The 18,816-nt window shown below is 36.7% G+C and overlaps 2 protein-coding genes across 4 annotated transcripts in view; both read left to right on the plus strand.

Annotated features, from left to right (window-relative positions):
* mcee (methylmalonyl CoA epimerase) overlaps nt 1-2,195 on the plus strand; it is a 2,335-nt gene extending 140 nt beyond the window's left edge. Inside the window, exons 2-3 of the mRNA XM_084405707.1 lie at nt 198-544; nt 1,321-2,195. Of these exons, the coding sequence (XP_084261833.1) occupies nt 198-544; nt 1,321-1,473 (500 nt within the window). The 3' untranslated portion in view covers nt 1,474-2,195. The remainder of the gene's footprint in view (nt 1-197; nt 545-1,320) is intronic.
* Nucleotides 2,196-4,409: 2,214 nt separating this feature from the next.
* Nucleotides 4,410-18,816, plus strand: part of apba2b (amyloid beta (A4) precursor protein-binding, family A, member 2b) — a 79,184-nt gene continuing 64,777 nt past the window's right edge. For 2 of the 3 annotated variants that reach the window (XM_084404276.1, XM_084404277.1), the window contains exon 1: nt 4,412-4,524. The gene's annotated coding sequence lies outside the window, so the exon portion shown is untranslated. Of the gene's footprint in view, nt 4,525-18,816 lie in introns of all 3 variants that reach the window. The other variant, XM_084404278.1, reaches the window with a different exon arrangement.

Consider the following 18,816-nt stretch of genomic DNA (forward strand, 5'->3'; position numbering starts at 1 on the left):
GTAGTAGTAAACTTAGTTTGTTTTTGCGTTATGCAATTCGTTTGACTGTTTTTAACATTCAGAGCTGTTTTGTTCTACCTGCAGTTGTCTGTATCTTACTTTTTGAGAACTGTCGTGAATAAAATCCATCATAGACTACTTTTGTTGTAATTATCTTTCTATATTGCATCCATATTGCAATCTCATTTCACATGCAGTGATCGGTCTCTCGAGATGTGCGCGGCTCAGTGTCCCCACAGTGAGGGCATTGTCTCTGACAGGACCCGTCAGTCAAGGTGTCCCTCAATCATTGTGGAAGTTAGGCAGGCTGAATCACGTGGCTATCGCAGTCCCAGACCTAGAGAGAGCCACAGCGCTGTACCGCGATGTGCTGGGGGCTCAGGTGAGCGCCACTGTGCCTCTCCCTGAACATGGAGTGTACACTGTGTTTGTGGAACTGGGAAACACCAAATTAGAGCTTCTACACCCTCTGGGAGAAAAAAGCCCCATTGCAGGATTCCTGCAGAAGAATAAAGCTGGAGGGATGCATCATATCTGTATTGAGGTAAACATTTAAGATTAGGTTAGATCAGTGGTTGTCAACATTTTTGTCTAAAAAACATATACACAATATTTAAAGGTCCCCCATTTTGGCTAAGATGTTTCCTCTGGTATTTCTGCTGTAATTATGACAATGCTGCTTGCTATTGTTATTGATTTATATCAAATTATAAATCCTATAAATGTTTAGTGATTCTTTAGGATTTAGATTTAGTATGTTTTTCAAGAAAGATAATAGTTAATGAGGCGGGGGAAGGTGTGTGTGGACAGATTTAGGTACACTTGTATAATATAATATAATATAATGCTGACAACGGACAAGAAAGAATATTTTACTGGTCATCACTAGTTAAAAAGGCCAAAATATTGTTTGTTTTTGATCTAAATCTAGTGTAATGTTTTTGTTTGGGGGGAGGGGTTGGGTTAGGCAATAGAAATTTTTTTTTTTAAATATATTTTATTTAAAAAAAGTAAATGGACTAAAAATATATCATTACATATACAGTACATATTTTAAGATAGCTTTTAGAATGTATATGAAATACCAGAATATGATATTAAATACTACTACTACATTTACAATTTTCCCATATAGAAGTCACATTAGATGGGATGATGAAAATTCACAAACTAAATTTTTTGTACAATCTTATTGTAGGTGTCTTCAGACTTTCTCATGCCATCAGAGAGTATTCAGACTATTAGTGGACAGAACACAGTAATGACCTATCATAAATGTTAAACTTATCCATCATTTATGTGTTGCCTGTTTGATTGCAGGTGGATGATATCAATGCAGCAATAGTTGATTTGAAGGAAAAGAAAATCAGACTGCTCTCCCCAGAGCCACGGATAGGAGCTCATGGCAAACCTGTGATGTTCCTCCACCCTAAAGACTGTGATGGGGTTCTTGTGGAGATAGAGCAAGCCTAGATTTTACACAAGAGAGTTTTATCTTGTAAACGGTGACTTTTGACACTTAAGAAATTTGATCATTGCAATGTTTGTGAGTGTTTGATATTCATGACTTAAGCCTTTTTTTTCCCCTTAAGTAATGATTTTCTTTAATGACTTGAATAAATGATTAATTTAAGTTAGTTTGAAATGATCCTTTAACCTCTTACAAATTCAAAATGTGTACAAATTTTTGTAAATAAAATGTCCTCTTATTGTATTTATATTTATAGGATGCACTAGTTTTTTTTTTTAAAGTAATTGCAAATTTAAAGTAATAAATTAACTCTTTATCTACTATTACAACGATAGAAGTTGAAATGAGCTCAATTAAATTCGTGGAAATGCTATAATAAAATGGTAGATAAGTTTTGCCATGTTTATGAATTGTGAATTGAAATCCTCATAAGCTTCTCATCTGGCTCTAAATGGAACAGACAGATTGAAGCTTTCTTTTTTTGGCCGACAACCATGTATTTGGAAGACAAGTTGGCTCATATCCATCTCTCCACTGTCGTCAACCCGCTGCCAAATAGAAAGTTGTTTTTGTTCTTATGCCTTAAATCTGCCTTTTCTTAGAGGAGCGGGATTAGTTTGTGGGCTTGTGGTTTTCTTAATGTGTGGTCTCTAAAGGTCCTGTTTGAAGGTTCCTGCTTTAACACCGTTAGAATAAAAAGGCTCTCTCTTTTTTTTGCTGTTTTAAGCTGTTTTTGACATTTCAATTTATTGGGCAGTCTGAAAAGGAGCCGAACGCTTTCCAGGGAAATTCACACTCAGCCTGTCCCAGACCTTTTGAATATCTTTACCATTTTGCACATGCTAGATTTTGACATGTTTGCTTTTATGCACAGTAGTGAGCAAAAAAACTATAAGCAACATCTTTAATCAGGTAACACAAATATTGCTCTGAATCAAACATGAAGAAAATAAGCATGAAATCATCAAAGAGTGATAGTTTAAGTGTTTTTAGGAGAGAGGATTTCTTCATCGGAGCAAGGGTTATTATCATGCGTCCCAATAATATTAGAAGCTTGCATTTGCTTGTCATAATGTGAAAACATCTGCCTGGATTAATCAGTAGCTGCATGGTAATTGTTGTTTTCGGGTTCCCAAAGGCAGCTCATCCTAATTGCACATATTCAAACCACATGTCCAGTTTTATCTGGGGCATTGGAAGCTGTTTATTGCCTTAGATTTGAGAAACACTCTCTCTCTCTTGATGCCTGCCTCAGAACACCATCTACAAGAGATGGCAATTAAGTATCTCGTTTTCTGAGCTAATGTAGTATCGATTTCGTTTTGTTATCGTTATTTATTGTCTTACAGCAACATGAAGGCATATAGCTAATGTGTCCTCATTTGCATTATTATCTAACATGTAACTTACATGTACATCCAACAGCATAAGGAAGATTATGTGATTCATGGAAACAGCGTAAATCTCTCTTATGTAATGTCAGATCAGATATGAAGGATCTCATCATAGTGAGACAGATGCATAATTTGAGCGAAATTATCCATTAAAACAAGGCCTGAAAGAAATGGCTTTGGGTAAATGACATGCCGAGTCATCAAGGACAGTGTATCCAACTTATTCCTGACGACCTTACTGCGTTTTTATTATTATTATTATTATTATTATTATTATGGGTGGCACTTCCGGTTTGGGGAACTTCCATTCAAAAAGGCTGAAACCAATGATCTATGAATGACATTATATAGATCAGTGGCTGAAACGAATCATTTCAAGTCATAAGGCTGCCCTACAAATAAGTTTGACTGGATGAGCTCTCAATTTTCCTTCATGATTTATTTTCAGACATCATGAGAATAACGTTATACTTGGTATTTTAACGTGACATGTTATAACAAGAATAGGCTATCTATGGCAAGAGCTCTTTTCAGTTGTTGCTTTCTTTTCCTCATGATTATTTTATTTTTTCCCTTTGCAATCCGCTGTAAAAGTATGAAAAAAGGACAATACTAGACATCTGTGGTCTGTTCTCCCGAATTTAATTTACGATATATTCCATTAATAATTCACTGGAATGCACGAAGAATCTCTCGTTATTCTCCTCAAATCCTCACGTCTCTTTCCAGGTTTGTTTTCACAGGTAAATGCAATTTATTATCAGTCAAAATGACGGAAATCACTTTTAAATAGTAGGCTATCACGTAATGCTGAAGTTAATGAACATTTTTTATTAAGGCAACACAAGTTACATAATACAGATTTCCACAGTGATATTTAACCAAAGACAATTTTGGGGTTATTTGATCTGTTGAAAGTAGGCTAGCTTGTTGATGCTTTTACACTTTTAATTTTCCTTTTAATGTTCGATGGTTGAAGGGTGAATAGATAATATCATCTCATTGTGACACTTTTTTTTTTTAACGTATTGCGGTCATAGAGCGAGCGTTTCACTGATTGTTTACAGCTTAACGGAAGAAGTACACCCACTGAATGTCATGTCATTATATAGATCAGTGGTTAGACCATATAGGGGGTTAGACCCATAATTCGCGCAAAGCGTCATGGGGCGTAGGAATAAGGTGGATAGTGAATTTGTAAACATTTACATGGAGGCTAATTAGATTGATTATGACATATTTGAAATGAATAAGAATAAGGCTTCGATTCGCACTTGTTCCATGCTGATCTTTGTTAGTTTGCTCAGCTGATAAATAATTGATTTAAATTATAATTTAAAACGATAGCATCATTTTCGAGATGAATTCCTGATTCCTCACACAATGAGAGCTACAATCTCTCTCTCTCTCTCTCTCTCTCTCTCTCTCTCTCTCTCTCTCTCTCTCTCTCTCTCTCTCTCGGGTGGGGTTTATGTGGTGATTTAGGCCAGAGCTGCAGTGGAGCGCCCCCTGCTGTTCTCTACATCTGCTCGTCTTAAGGCTTCTGTTCTGTTCTCTTCAGTCTCCGGGATGCGGTGTCGCTGCGTTGCACACTCTCTCTGTACCTCTGAAAACATAGGACTTCTATATATATACATCACAGCACCAAAGGTTATGCAGGTAGGCTGGTTTTCTGTGTTATGTTTTCGCCTCATCTGAATGTTAACTGCAGCGTGTTGATGCGGAATGAAGTGATGCGCTCGTGAAGGATACGGTAGGATTTCATCCTTTCGGTGCAACATCAAACCCGCTGCCACAATCACGTACATGATGATGATAGGCGTTCTTTTAAAGTCCTCCTTCTTCGCCGTCTTTCAAAAATTAATCGTTTTTACATTAGAGGAGATGGAAATGGCGCGAACTGAAGGGCCGTCAGTTTGTTTCTCTTTTTTCTTTTTTGTATCCAACTCCTTTTCGTTTGAGAGCTTCTTTGCGGTGACTATTCATTTTCTCATTAAGGACCATAATTAACACGACGGAAAATATTGTAAAGAAAAAGTGGCAAGTCCTTCAAAAAGTTCGTGACAAATATGTAACGTTAGCACTGTAAAATGACTATTAGTCCCAGTTAAGTTTTAATAGCATCTATCTATCTATCTATCTATCTATCTATCTGTCTATCTGTCTGTCTGTCTGTCTACTGTATCTATGGGTAGTTGACAAAATATTTTAATTAGTTTTAAATGTTTAAGCAGTTTACTAATTCATTATTTTAAAGTAGGCTAATATATATTTTAAAATAATGAATATTAAATTACTAATCAATAATTAATAGTAAAAAATAATAATAGGTGATTTAGAGTAGCCTATAGTGAAAAGCTGAAAAGAAAGGGTCACCCAAGATTTAATTTTCTTCATGCAGCCCTTATGTAAATCTTGATGTCCATGGAAATGTCAGCCTATATTGAGAGATATCATTGTCATTCAGATTTTGTGTTGTTTACAATTAGAAGCGGACCTGCTTGGTCAGTAGCCAGTGAAGTCTGATTAATTCCTCTGTTTGTACAGGGAATTTTGCATTCTGTCGTGGTCTAAATCTTCTTTTAGCAACTGACACGTAAAATCATGATTAGAGGATGAGATTCTAATTGTGGAATATAAACATAATGATGTCCTGTCCTTCAGTAATGGCTGATTTGCAGAGCTTATCATGATCATGGGAAATCAAGCATCAAATTCAAGCCTTGAGCTGGAAATCAAGCATCATGTTGCTGCTGCTGTAAAAGATGAGGATTTTGTCCAGAGAACAATAGCTGGTCCACTCCCCTGAACAAATCAATAAAACCATTAGGATTCGAAAATAATGTGCATATTTTAAAATATAAACTTTTTCATAATTGAGAGCAAAGCAACATACAGCTTAAATGAAAATGAATGATTACGCTGCTCATCTTGGTGAGTATAGTTAAAAGTGTCTGAAATGTCTTTTGGGACTCTGAAAGGAACCATAATATAGAGGGGCAGAGAGACAGTTTAGGAGTGGTAGGGAAGAGAGGGAGTCAGAATGAGAGGGAGTTTGAGTGCTTATGAAGGTGCATAATTCCTGAGTGTGATCCCAGTGGGTGATTCCGTCTCCACAACAGTCTCTTGCCGCTCTCTTGTCCAGGCAACCTGCTCTTACACACACACACCCACACACACACACACACTCGCTGCCCCACCCCTCCTTTCAGATCCCTTATAGTTACGGCTCTATGCTGAAGGACAAACAATGTTTGCAGGAGCATGCTGAGTTGATATTTATGCACGAGTACAAGATTTATAGATTGATCTTCTGTGAGAACTGGATAGAGGAGGGTTGGGAGATTTGAGCAAATTAATATTAAGTCTCTTATAATAACAGCTTTGATAATCAAGTCATATCAAGTCAAGTCACCTTTATTACAATACAGATTGTTTCAAAGCGGCTTCACAGTAAACAGGAGAATTGCAATCATTGATGCAAACTTCATCTAACATTTGAAATTCTGTTCTGCTCTACAGAAGACAATAGTGTCACTATTCAGCTCAAGTCAGTTCAGTGTAAAGTTCATCATTTATGAAATTAGTTCAATACAACAATAAACATCTCTATAGCAGACAATAGTGTCATTATTTGGCTCAAGTCAGTTCAATGTTGAGTGTCGATTTTGCTAAATTTGTCAATTCAGTAATTAAGTAGCTCTGAAAACAGTGGTGTCGTCATCCCGCTTTAATTTAGTTTAGTTTTGCTCTCATCCGATAGTGCCAGTGCAGTCAAATCGATAATATTACAGTACTGAATATTACGTGTATTTTCACATGAAGCTATCATCAAATTTAGTGAGATATACTGAATGTTTTGCTACAATTATCTTTTGTTTGCATAGGAATAGAAACAGTTTTGAATGGAAAAATATAGATGTACAGTAGTTGTGAGAAGGCAAGGGTGTAGGCAGGCCCTTTTTTATGGTGTTACTAATGTGAGTGTAAGCAGTTTTAGCCCAAAGCTGCTGTCTGGTTTAGCACTCGCTCTAATGTGATCCTGTTGCCGTTTTTGAGTGTGTGTGTGTGTGTGTGTGATAACCTCTGGCAATGTGCCTGGGAAGAGGAGGACAAGGGTCAGAGAGGCATGTTCTCGCTCAGCTCAATTTAAAATCTATTGCTCACTATACGTATACAAGTGATAATGTTCAGTCAGCCAGTCGTATTCACAGAAAAATCACAGAAAGGATATTTACATGTATTCCACTTTATAAACACTACCGCTGTTTTCTATTTTAATATATTTTAAAATGTAATTTATTCCTGTGATGGCAAAGCTGAGAAAAAATTTTCAGCATCATTACTCCAATCTTCAGTGTCACATGATCCTTCAGAAATCATTCTAATATGCTGATTTGTTATTCAAGTAACGTACTTATAATCAATGGTGAAAATGGTTGTGCTGCTAGTTTTGTGAAAACCATGATACTTTTTTCAATAGAATGTAAAAAAGAACAGAATTTATTTGAAATAGACTTTTTTTGTAATAATTAAAGTCCTTTACCTTCAATTTAATGTATCCTTACAAAATAATCTTACTGACCTCAGACTTTTAAATGGTAGTATATAATACAGAAAGTAAAAAAAATAATGATTAATATAATTTTTTTATAAAATAAATATTTATGTATATTTGACTACCCACCAATGACAATGTGCTTTTTTATTGAGCTTTAAAACATGCTTTCTAGGACTTGCAGAAATAATATTAAAATTCTTACCAGTGCTGTAGTGCCCTTAGCGTAGTGCACGAATTTGGGGCATGCTGGTATCCCTAGAGTATAGCATACATTAAGGATGAGTAATGGGAGTATGCCGATGGCTCTGACTTAAGAATGGTGTAAAAATACCATGCAGATGAACGTGATTTCAAGTAAAGCTTTACTCACACAGGTACACTGGTGTTAATGATCTTATGCCCAGTTTCACAGACAAGGCTTAAGCCTAGTCCCAGACTAAAATACATGTTTGAGCTTAATCTTAAAATATGTACATTTGTAATGTTTTTTTTTTTCTAAGGCATGTTTAAAAAAGCTACTTACAGTACATGTCCTAATTTAACAAAGGCCTAACCCTGGCTCAGTCTAAGCCCTGGCCTAAACCAGGCCTTAGTGATCCAACACAATCTCATGAAAGTGCGTATCTATAGCACGAATGATAATTCTCATATCATTTATACGCCAAAACGAGTTTTAGCGTTCAAATAAAACGCACTGTAAATCCCTTGGGTAGGATTAGGGGTGAGGAGGGCGTGCATATTACACGCCATAAAACTGCATATCATATGCACGCGAAAACTGCGTACCATATTTACGCTAAAACTCGTTTTGGCGTATAAATGATACGAGATATTATCATTCGTGCTATAGATACGCACTTTCATGAGATCGGGCTGAGTGATCTGGCCAGTATATGTGGTATCTTTTGAAGAATTTGTATTTTTAGGGGAGGAGAGTTCACAGATCAGAAGCTGTGTTTGTCTTAAGGTTTTGGCAGATATTGAGTTGTTTGTGCTCTGAAAGTGAAACATGAAAGTGAATTGAAATACATGACCTTCTGAAATAAACATGTTTTGCATAAAAATCTCTTTTCTAAGACACTGATTGTGAAGTGCCTTTCATCCTCTGTGATATTAAAATGTTTTCTGTTCTTTTCCATCATAAATAACATCTGTCAGCTTTACATTGCACAGTGCAGTGAGATGAAACAGAGGTGCTTTATTGGACACAAGCCCTATAATGCTTTGCTTGTGTGTCTTTTGATCAAGCTGTGGAATGATTCATATTGATGTTTAGCATAGCCTATAGCTCAGTGACACTGACTATATGACTGAATCATCTGTTCCTTTGATGTTGCATTGATGTTTACTTTTGAAATAATCGAATATCCGAGCATGGTGATTTGTCATATTCCAAGGTGCTTTCAAGCATCTGTTATGCACAGTAAGTGAAAGCGGCTTGTTTTGCTTCCTATCAGCCCAGTATGAACTGAGAAGGCTTTTGTGTTTGTGTCTTTTGCCTCCTTTAGCATCTCTTTCCTCCTTGTACATAAATGGCCATTTCATTCTTTTTGGGAAGCAGTCCACATTGAGATTGCATTACTCGGTTCTTTTATCTATCCGGTGCTTTCATCAACTTGTTTCTTATAAGAATATTGAATATTGTGCACTAAAGTGCGAGGTAAGAAAGGTCTTCAGACATTTTTTCCCTCATTTGCTGAAGTTGATCTGACTCAAGATTATGAAACAATGCTGCTCTTGATCTTTTTGTTCATTACTTAGTCTGTGCGTTCTTTAAAAAGCTAATTATTTTTCCCTCTGGATATGTATATCCTGACCTTGTATCTGATGTAATATCTGTAATATTGCCCTAAGTAATTAAGTAAGTCAGGCTCAGTGCTACTTGGTTTCTAAACTGTTTGAAAGTGTTTTTTTTTATAGTTGGTGAATCACTTGCTGTGCATTACTGAATTGAGTTTTGGCATTCTAATCATGCCTGCTTATAGTCTTCTTTGCATCTCTGTATTTAATTAGCATAGCAAGTTAAAGGGGTCATGAACTGAGAATTCAAATTTTCCTTGATCTTTTGACAGTTAAGAGTTTGTTATACTATAAAAATACCCTGTAAGTTTCAAAACTCAAAACTTCCTTGTTATTCCAAAAACTGCTTTTATTGAAACAAAGGCCAGAAACCGACAGGATCTAAAAAGTAGGGACTTGTGACGTCACAGGGCAGCAAAAGACCGCCTTCGCATTAGAATATCAACGCCTACGTCTACATCACCGCATCTTTGACACCGCCCACTGGAGCGTTAGTAAATAGTGACTTGAGAATGAGAAAAGATCGACACAGTTTACGATTACCTTCCAAAGGATCCTAATGCTAGGGTAGTGTTTTTTTTCAACAATGTGAATGTCTCAACAGTGCATTATTTGTTTGTATTCAGTACATTTTACTTTGGATTATTTGGTCAATTTCGGCGCAGGCTTTGCAAACAGACTTTTACGATATGGATCTGCCAGCAACGCCACAAACATGCAAGTAACCATGTTTATTCTAATGCCTGATTTGTGATCAGTGATTGATTTCTGATGTGTAATTATTTAAGGTCAGACAGATTATCTCTCAAAATCGTTCAATACTAATATATTAGTAAATCAAGCCAGTGACTAAACGATCAACTTCACGTTGTTTCTCTTAGTAGGATGAAAATAATCTTATGTAAACTGTGATTAAATTACATACAGAAAGCGATCAAAGAACTCCCTTTCGGCCAAGCTGTCAATCACACAGCGCGAGTTTATCTGGACACTTGCCAAAACTTGTTATGAAATCAATGACGCTGTTACACTGCACATCGAAGCTCTGTGTTACTTATTTGGTGAAAGCATTCGTGAGAGTGCAGAAATTGCATTGCAATGATGAGATCTCTTCATTCACGCGATCACCAGACTGTCTGTCATCTGCTCAATGCTCATCACTGCAACATTTCATTTGATGGGAATAGTCAAGTCAAGTCACCTTCATTTATATAGCACTTTTAACAATATCAATTGTTTCAAATAAGCAGTGATAATAGGAAATTACAGTAACATAGATTTTGGCTTTACAGCAGCTCTAGGATAAAGTTATTGTCCAGCTAAAGTTAGTTTAGATTGATTGATTCACTTCCATTGCAAAGATCATTAGTTATTAACTTAGGGGCCGCTAACACGACACCGTTCTAACAGAAAACCATCAACGCGCTCCGGGCGCCCATCCGCCCAAAACAGTGCCTGGTGGCTCGAGAACGCACTCCCGGCAATAGGTTCCAAGGTGCAAACGATTATCAGTTATCTCTGCACAAACCTATGCAACCTCTGCGCAAACACAGACATCGCGCACATGCGCATCACGTGTTCAGTCCATATGTATGCGCGTTTTAATATATATGTGCGCAGGCATGTAGTCCTTCTTTACAAATCAACCCTCAACCAACTACTTGTCTGGCTTTAAACATTTACAGAATTATTTATCGCGTCCGCGTAGCCACGTGATGACTCTGGCGACAACATTTTATCTGTAGAGAGGTAAAGGGAAGGGAAGGATGCCTTCACAGGGGAGAGACTAGTTGACACTTCAGGACTGCGTTGTCGTCGCGTCCAGGCGCAGGTCCTTCATCAGATCTGGAATGGATACAGCCTGGATCCGGCGGACTGCGGTAAACCTCGGGATAAACAGAGACTAATATTAGCGTAGACGCCATCCTTCTTATGATGTAACAAGTACATCAGAACTTATGGGAAGTGTTCCCGTAATCAGGGTTGACGTAATCTATGCAGCCTAACATTGAATTATAGAAGTCTATAATGTGTTATGTGTATGCTAGGTCAAAGAGATGTGTTTTTAGTCTAGATTTGAACTGACAGAGTGTGTCTACTTCCCGGACAATGTTAGGAAGACTGTTCCAAAGTTTTGGTGCTAAATAGGAAAAGGATCTACCGCCAGCAGTCGTTTTTGATATTCTAGATATTATCAACTGGCCGGAATTTTGAGATCGCAATAGACATAAAGGACTATAATACGTTAAGAGCTCGCTCTGGGGAGCTAAACCATTTAGTGCTTTGTAAGTAATCAGCAATATTTTAAAATTAATAGGGAGCCAATGCAGTGTTGACAGAACCGGGCTAATATGGTCATCATACTTCCTGGTTCTGGTAAGAACTAATCGGTATAAAGAATAAATAAAGAACTAATAGGAATAAAGAAAGGAATAGATTTAAATATATGATCAATACTTTTCACGAGTCGTTAATCACGATAGCTGTAATAGTAAAAACGTAAAGGTTTTCGAGAGACTTACACATGTAATACTAGCTATTTCATATGCAAACATGTCAGCCAATCACAGCAGTGGGCGTTTACTCTTGAAGTCTCACAGCAGACAAAATCAGAGGCTAAAATCAGGCTTGGAAAATTTCCTTTTACTGAATAAAAATATGAAAAATGAAATAATTCTTTTTGAGACAAGATATGAGATGAGAGAATGGCATGATGTGTCTTGTTTTTTGTGTAGTTGTGAGTGTATTGTACTGTTGTGCTTTACTGATGGAGGAAATGCTGCACTCACCTGTTTTCTGTTGAGAGATGATGGTCTGTTGGATATTTGTGACAGGTCATTTGGGCTTGTGCTATAGCTGCCTGTGTTTACTGCAGTCTGAAGGTCATGAAGGCTCATTTCTACTGGGACAACGGCACCTTAAATCTCTGCAGTGTCTGTTTTTAGCTATTCATATATCGAGGGCTGACTCATCGACAGAATAAATGCGTAAAGCTGTAGTCAGATCGAAGATTTATATTTATGTAAGCCTAACTTCCCACCTACATTTAGAGTAGCACCGATGGATTGTCCTTGGAGTCATTTCCCGTTTGAGGAGTGGCAAAGTCTTGCCTGTAAAACACAAAGAGTGAAAGTAATGCATCCTGACCAAGTATAGCTCTGTGAAAGGGTGATACATCTTTTCCCTTTATCTGCTGCACAGTTAGCTTCGCACCATTTCAGATCCATGTACATTAGCATTTAAATGAGCTAACTTGATTTTACCCAGTTCAGGCTCCATTGTCTCCATTTGAATGAGTCCACACTCAGCGGACTGAATGGAATAAGATCAGACGATCCATTTACTCTTGCTCTCAGTCTTTAATAACATGGAGGATTCACATAACTAACTAATGGGACCACAGGTGAAGAGCGACCAAATCTCCCTGTCCCAATGTCTGTTTTCATCCAGAACTACCTGGAAAGACCACAATCAGGTCCCATTATCATTCCTACATTGTGGATTGATGTACCAAGATCGTGGAGGCAAAGTACCACCCAACGTGAAGTGGGTGTGCATTCAAAATCATTCATTCAAATAATTGAATGCACAGCTGGCCATGGGTTAACCTGCTTACACCATGGTCATTTGTTAGCATTGACAACTTAAATCTGTTATTGATGTTTGCAGCGCAATATTTGATTGGAAGGATTATTTTCATCAGTTACGGCTATCTAGCATTATCCATTTACTATCTAGCATTCTACCCATCTTGAATCAGACACAGACAGTGCTCAAAGTGTGCTGGTACACACATCTATATATTAATCTGTAGTGTACCCTCACTTTTTCTTGCGTACCAGCACTTCTCACATGCTGCTAGTACTCTGACCCACCCAAAAAACTTTTGCTCATAAAAAGCTCATAATTTATAATATTTATTAATTAATATAAAGCATACAGTAAGTTCATAGCAAAGCCCATTTGCAACAACCAATCCGAAAAGTAATTGACCACTGACCACTGGAGGGAAAAAAAATCTGTAAAACCAAGTATGACAACAATTTCAAACTTAAATAGTGAAATGAGAAAGACGTGCACAGATTCAATATTTTGATAAACACTTAATATATAAATTAGTTCACCACATCATGACAGTAATATTACAGACAAGACAACTAACCGTATTTTCCATCATTTTCGTTCTGAATCTGTTGTCAAATGTCTTATTGCCTTAGATGCAAATTTCACTTGTTCATGGCTTTGCATTGATTGAATACAGTATACTTGACATTAAATGTATAAACTCTGTGTCTTTAAGTAGCTACTATTTGTAACAACATGAACATGAAGGAAATAATATTATCACGCCATACACTCAAATGGGAGACATTTTACAATACGGTTACACATTTATCTATTGTCTATTGTCTAAAATCAATTGAATGCAGCCACTTACGATAATTTTTTTTAAATTAAATTCAACGAATAATTTTTTTTCAGTGTAACTAGCTTAATTAGTTCATGCAGTATGAACTAAAAACAAAGTAGTGTTTGTATTAACCATTAACATAATAATAAATAAAAAAAATTGTTCATCATGATATCTTATACGTGTACTGTATGAACAGAAAAGTGACTGTATTTAAAAGTATTGTTAAATATTTAGATATCGATTCGATAATCCAAAATCCATGTGAAAATAGCTCATAATAAAAGAACATGTATAGGAAGCACAACTCTATTAACTGTATAAGCTCCGCCTCCGTCCTGTGGCTTCTGAAACTGCTGGCGCTGTGGTTCTGCAGCTAGATATATCTCGTTTATCTCAAGGCAATATGCTTGTATGCTATTTTTCCCACCATTCTCTGTGGCAGCACAATGTTTTTTAAAATAGATAAAGCGTAAAATGTACATACAAACAATTGCGTGCACTTCATTCCGCACTGGCACTAAAATGGCTTCCTCCTTTGTTGGGTTGTGAAAATAGATATGAGAACTTAAGAGATATTAAATTGCACAATGTGTCATTTTTATTGACTAAAGTCATTTGAACATCATATGTGTGGTTTTTGGAGGAGGAACTTTCCAGGAGTACTTGAAGGCAGCATAATTCTATGGGTCCATGTGAACATGGACACACTATTGATTACTGGGAGGGCAGCAGGTGGATGGTCGTGTTCAGTCTTTTCCAATTGTTTTACAAACCTAAATCCTCCTGGTAAGGAAAATCCAACATTGACATCAACTACAAGCTTGTGTGTGCGTGTGAGCATGAAAGCCAAGGTCACTAGATGGTCTGCAGATGCTGTGTTTTCTATCTGCTGTTTTTCCCCTACAGTTATATCATTATTAGCACTTTGCTTTTGGTGTTTTCAATGGGCTTGATCATTAGCTATCCAGTTTCTCTGAGAGATTGCATTCTATTAGCATTTAGATGAGGCAGTGATTTTAGTTTGCCTCAACATACCACTCAGCATATACAGCTGCTGCCAGCACTTGGTGTATAAAGATGTTTAGACCTGCATAAATGGGTGTACAACTGTGGTATGAAATTGAGACTTCATATATATTTATTACTGTACTAGATATGCAGTCATATTAATATAAATAGATATGTAGCATTAAACACACATCACATTTACTATACGTCATGCATTAATCATTGTGAAATACTTTTAAAGAAATCATGCTTTAAAAAAAATATTTAGACATTCATGATTGATGTTACTATTACACTCTCTCATATTGTGCATATAATGTGCGTACATTTTGTTCTGTTTTCCCAAAGACTCTTGGTAGTAATAGTTTCATAAAGGAATAGTTCGCCCAAAAATGAAAGTTCTGTCATCATTTACTCACTCCAAACCTGTAAGTCTACTGTAGAACATAAATAAGATACTTTGTTCTTACAATGGAAGTCAGTGGTCACCAAAACCAACATTCTTCAAAATATATTTGTGTTCAGCAGAAGAATGAAAGTTATACGTGTTTGGACGTTGCATGAGGGTGAGTAAATAATGACAGAATTTGAGTTGTTAGGTGAGCTCTCCATGGATCACTCGATTCTCATTGATGAATTGTGCTATTTAGTGGTGTAATATCAGTACATTAACTGTTGTCCACGGCAACGCTGTATATCAGAGATCAGTTGTGTAACTGAAAACAGCAGAGGACTTAATAGTCTTACTCTAATATTGTTGAAGTGTTCGTCTTGTTGCTAGGCTGATTTTTTTGAAGCTTTAAAACAATATACAGTGTGTGAGAGAGAGAGAGAATATCCCTTACATATACACAGAGTAAGCTTCCACAAACTGATGCAGTTCATGTCCAGTTTCAAACAGCGTTGCTAAAAGCGTTTCAATCATTATAAGAACTCAAAGTCTTTTGGGATAATTACACAAGGTAGAAGTAGAAAGATGGAAAAAGAATATGAGAATATGGTGGGGAAAATGAATACTTGTTTTAAAAGGTTTCCTTTGGGTATTACAGCTCACATGTAGCATCTGGTCTGTGTGAGTTAATGATCTATTGATTTGGTTTCAAGAAGGGTGTGTGTTCATCAGTGTGCGTGGGTCAGATTTTTTTGTAGGAACCAGCCAACAGTCCTTAAAAAGAAAATGGTTTAATAAACATATTAAACTTAAAAGTTATGGCTGCAAAAACTGAATGTTGTCAGGTTGATTGAGTCATATTAAATTATGTTCTCTTCATTGCTCAGTGTGACAAGGCTGTAGCCTCTTTTAGCTTCTGTCACAGAGCATGAGACATTTTCTGAATATGTCTGCAAAAAAATTATGACCATAAACTATAATTTCAGGGTCTGCTGTGTCATTTTCAACTAACACGGGAAAAAGCAAACTTAAAGAAGCCTGGAAATAAATGTATGCGATATTTCAGAGAGTCAGACAGAATAAGTTAGAGAGTGTTTTTGTTTTTAAATCGTCTCATGACATTTAGAAGGCAGCACTTTGTCGTGGTAATCCGTTAACAAATACACCAGTCATTTTCTGCCATTTTGTGAGTTTCTTTCAAACTTTTGCAATAGGTTTGGATCTTCTGATTCTTCTTGAATCAGTGCCGGAGGATAACAATAAGCTGTTTGAGGCTGATATCATTAGATAGAGAGACGATCTGGAGGTGGTGACATCCAGATTCAAGAGATTTCTGAGAGTTAGTCATCTGTGAAAAGCTAAATCCTGTTTTATATTCTGAGTCTGACATTAGCTCAAGAACGAGGCACACACTCTCTCAGCTTGACAGATCAGTGATGATCTTTACTGTGGAGATGGAGCTGTCATATATTCGGGGAAAGTATGTAGATCTGAGGGGTTGGTCTGACTTAAGGATCCCAAAATGGATTTATTGTAGCTGCACGAAATTATCCAAGGTAGAGGAAACCAACACATCCTCAACAGAATGCGAGGACATTCATTGACACACACAATGCAATCTCTAGCTTCTTATCCCAACCTCACCCATCACAACTAAGTACCTAACCCGAACCCTCACCTTAAACCTACCCTTAAAGGATAACTGTCGCCAAAATGCAACCTAGGCTCTTTTTGTTAATCTACCCGATGCAAACTTTCATTTAAAAGCATAATTAGAATTGCAACGTCACTTTTAAGTTTGACCGTATTTTCGTTTTCGAAGTGCTTGGGGCACTACTATGATTGCATCAAAAATTGCTATTTTTAAAACACTAAGAAAGCTCGACACAACATGAAACTTTGCTCGAAGTATCACCTGGGGCTCTACACAGGAACTATTGTTTGTGTACACAGAGTTTGCTAAAAAGAAAGATTTTGAACAACTCACTGTACCTTATCCGCCGGCATTTTGACAGTCAAAAATTGTAGATCTCTGAATGTGAACGAACTGACTCTGAATTTTAGTATTGCTTCTTATATAAGCATTTTCAAATACAAGGTCAATATTGATTTTCACTAATGACAAAACATAAAATTATCCTTGAATTTATATGGAACTAAGCTTTAGGAGCTTTCCATCTTTACTCTCCTCCCTGTTACGTTGCATTCGGAGATCGACTATTTTTGACTGTCAAAATGCCGGCGGACACAGCGACAGTGAGTTGTTCAAAATCTTTCTTTTTAGTAAACTCTGTGTACACAAACAATGTTCTCAATGCTGGAGTTCATGTGTAGAGCCCCTGGTGATACTTCGAGCAAAGTTTCATGTTGTGTCGAGCCTTCTTAGTGTTTTAAAAATAGCGATTTTGATGCTATCATAGTAGTGCCCCAAGCACTCCCATTCAAAAGGCAATTTGACCGAACACGAAAATACGGTCAAACTTAAAAGTGGCGTTTCCATTCTAATTATGCCTAAGTTTGCCTCGGGTAGATTAACAAAAAGACCCTAGGTTGCATTTTGGCGACAGTTATCCTTTAACCTAATTATAACCATATCCCTAAAACCAAGTCTTAACCTTCAAACAGGCCTTTAAAGGGGTCTCAGAAAGTGAGGGCCGGCCAAAATGTCCTCACTTTCCTTTGTTCTCATATTTTCATTGGAGGGACAGCGGGTTTTTGAGATACTTTTCTGTGAATAAGCCTTATAAACACATGGCATTTTTACAGTGAGGCCTGTCCTTGAACAAACAACATGCATCATTAATATCTGGCATATATTTGATGCTCTAAAGCCTTTGGGAATAAATGAATAGCAATTGCAATGCCTGCTGACAGGTCTGTGTATACTGTGTAGATGTAATTGCTTTAACAACTGCAGAAATGCCTCAGGCCTTGATCCCTTCTTTTTAGCTCTGCTTTAAAAGCTTAAGTTTACAATGAAGCACGTGTTAATAGGTGAACCACAGAGGGTTTAGGGCAAGTCACAGTCTTGTCCTGGCATTGGTAACTTTGCTGGTTGAAGACATAGGGCATTAAAAGGAGCAATTTTAACATTAACAGATAATGATTTTTAAATCATTACTAAAGTCCTTGTATCAGCACTCGCAAAAGACTGCATGGCCTATAGTCACTTTTGGTTTAGCTCTAATCGTTTTATTGAGACTTCATTAAACTATGTTACCAACATAACGCCCAAACAAATTAATTTCAAGACAAATGTCATGTTTTATTAATGATTTTATGTGATTGATAAATGTATAAATATATAGTAAGTAAAAAATAATAAAATATTCTTGAGATAAAACCCTAACTGAGGTCATTACTTTTTTTATGTTTGCATAATGCATACAATTTAAAATAATATATAATATGTTTTTATACATTTGTATAATGCATAATATTAAAAAATTTAATTCTGACAAAGACAGTGGATGAAAAGAGACACTCTTTAATAGGATCGTTCCTGATTCTCTGAAAACTTGTTACAGGTCAGCACAGATTATCTTGACCCATTGTGGGTGTTTATTATCCCCTTTTGGTGTCTTACTGGTAGACAATCCCATGCATTTGTGCCGCATAGAGTGCAGCTTTGCTCTAGCAGAGAAGGACACAGCAGCCTGTAATCTTATACAGGGGTTGAGAGGGTGTAAATGGCAGGGAAAATGGGCTTATGCAAGCCTTTAAAATAAAAAGTGTGTTGTAAGGGTGTGTTTGTGTGTTACATGTATGATCTGTGTT

Source organism: Rutilus rutilus (genome assembly GCF_951802725.1).
Source record: "Rutilus rutilus genome assembly, chromosome: 3".
NCBI lineage: Eukaryota > Metazoa > Chordata > Actinopteri > Cypriniformes > Leuciscidae > Rutilus > Rutilus rutilus.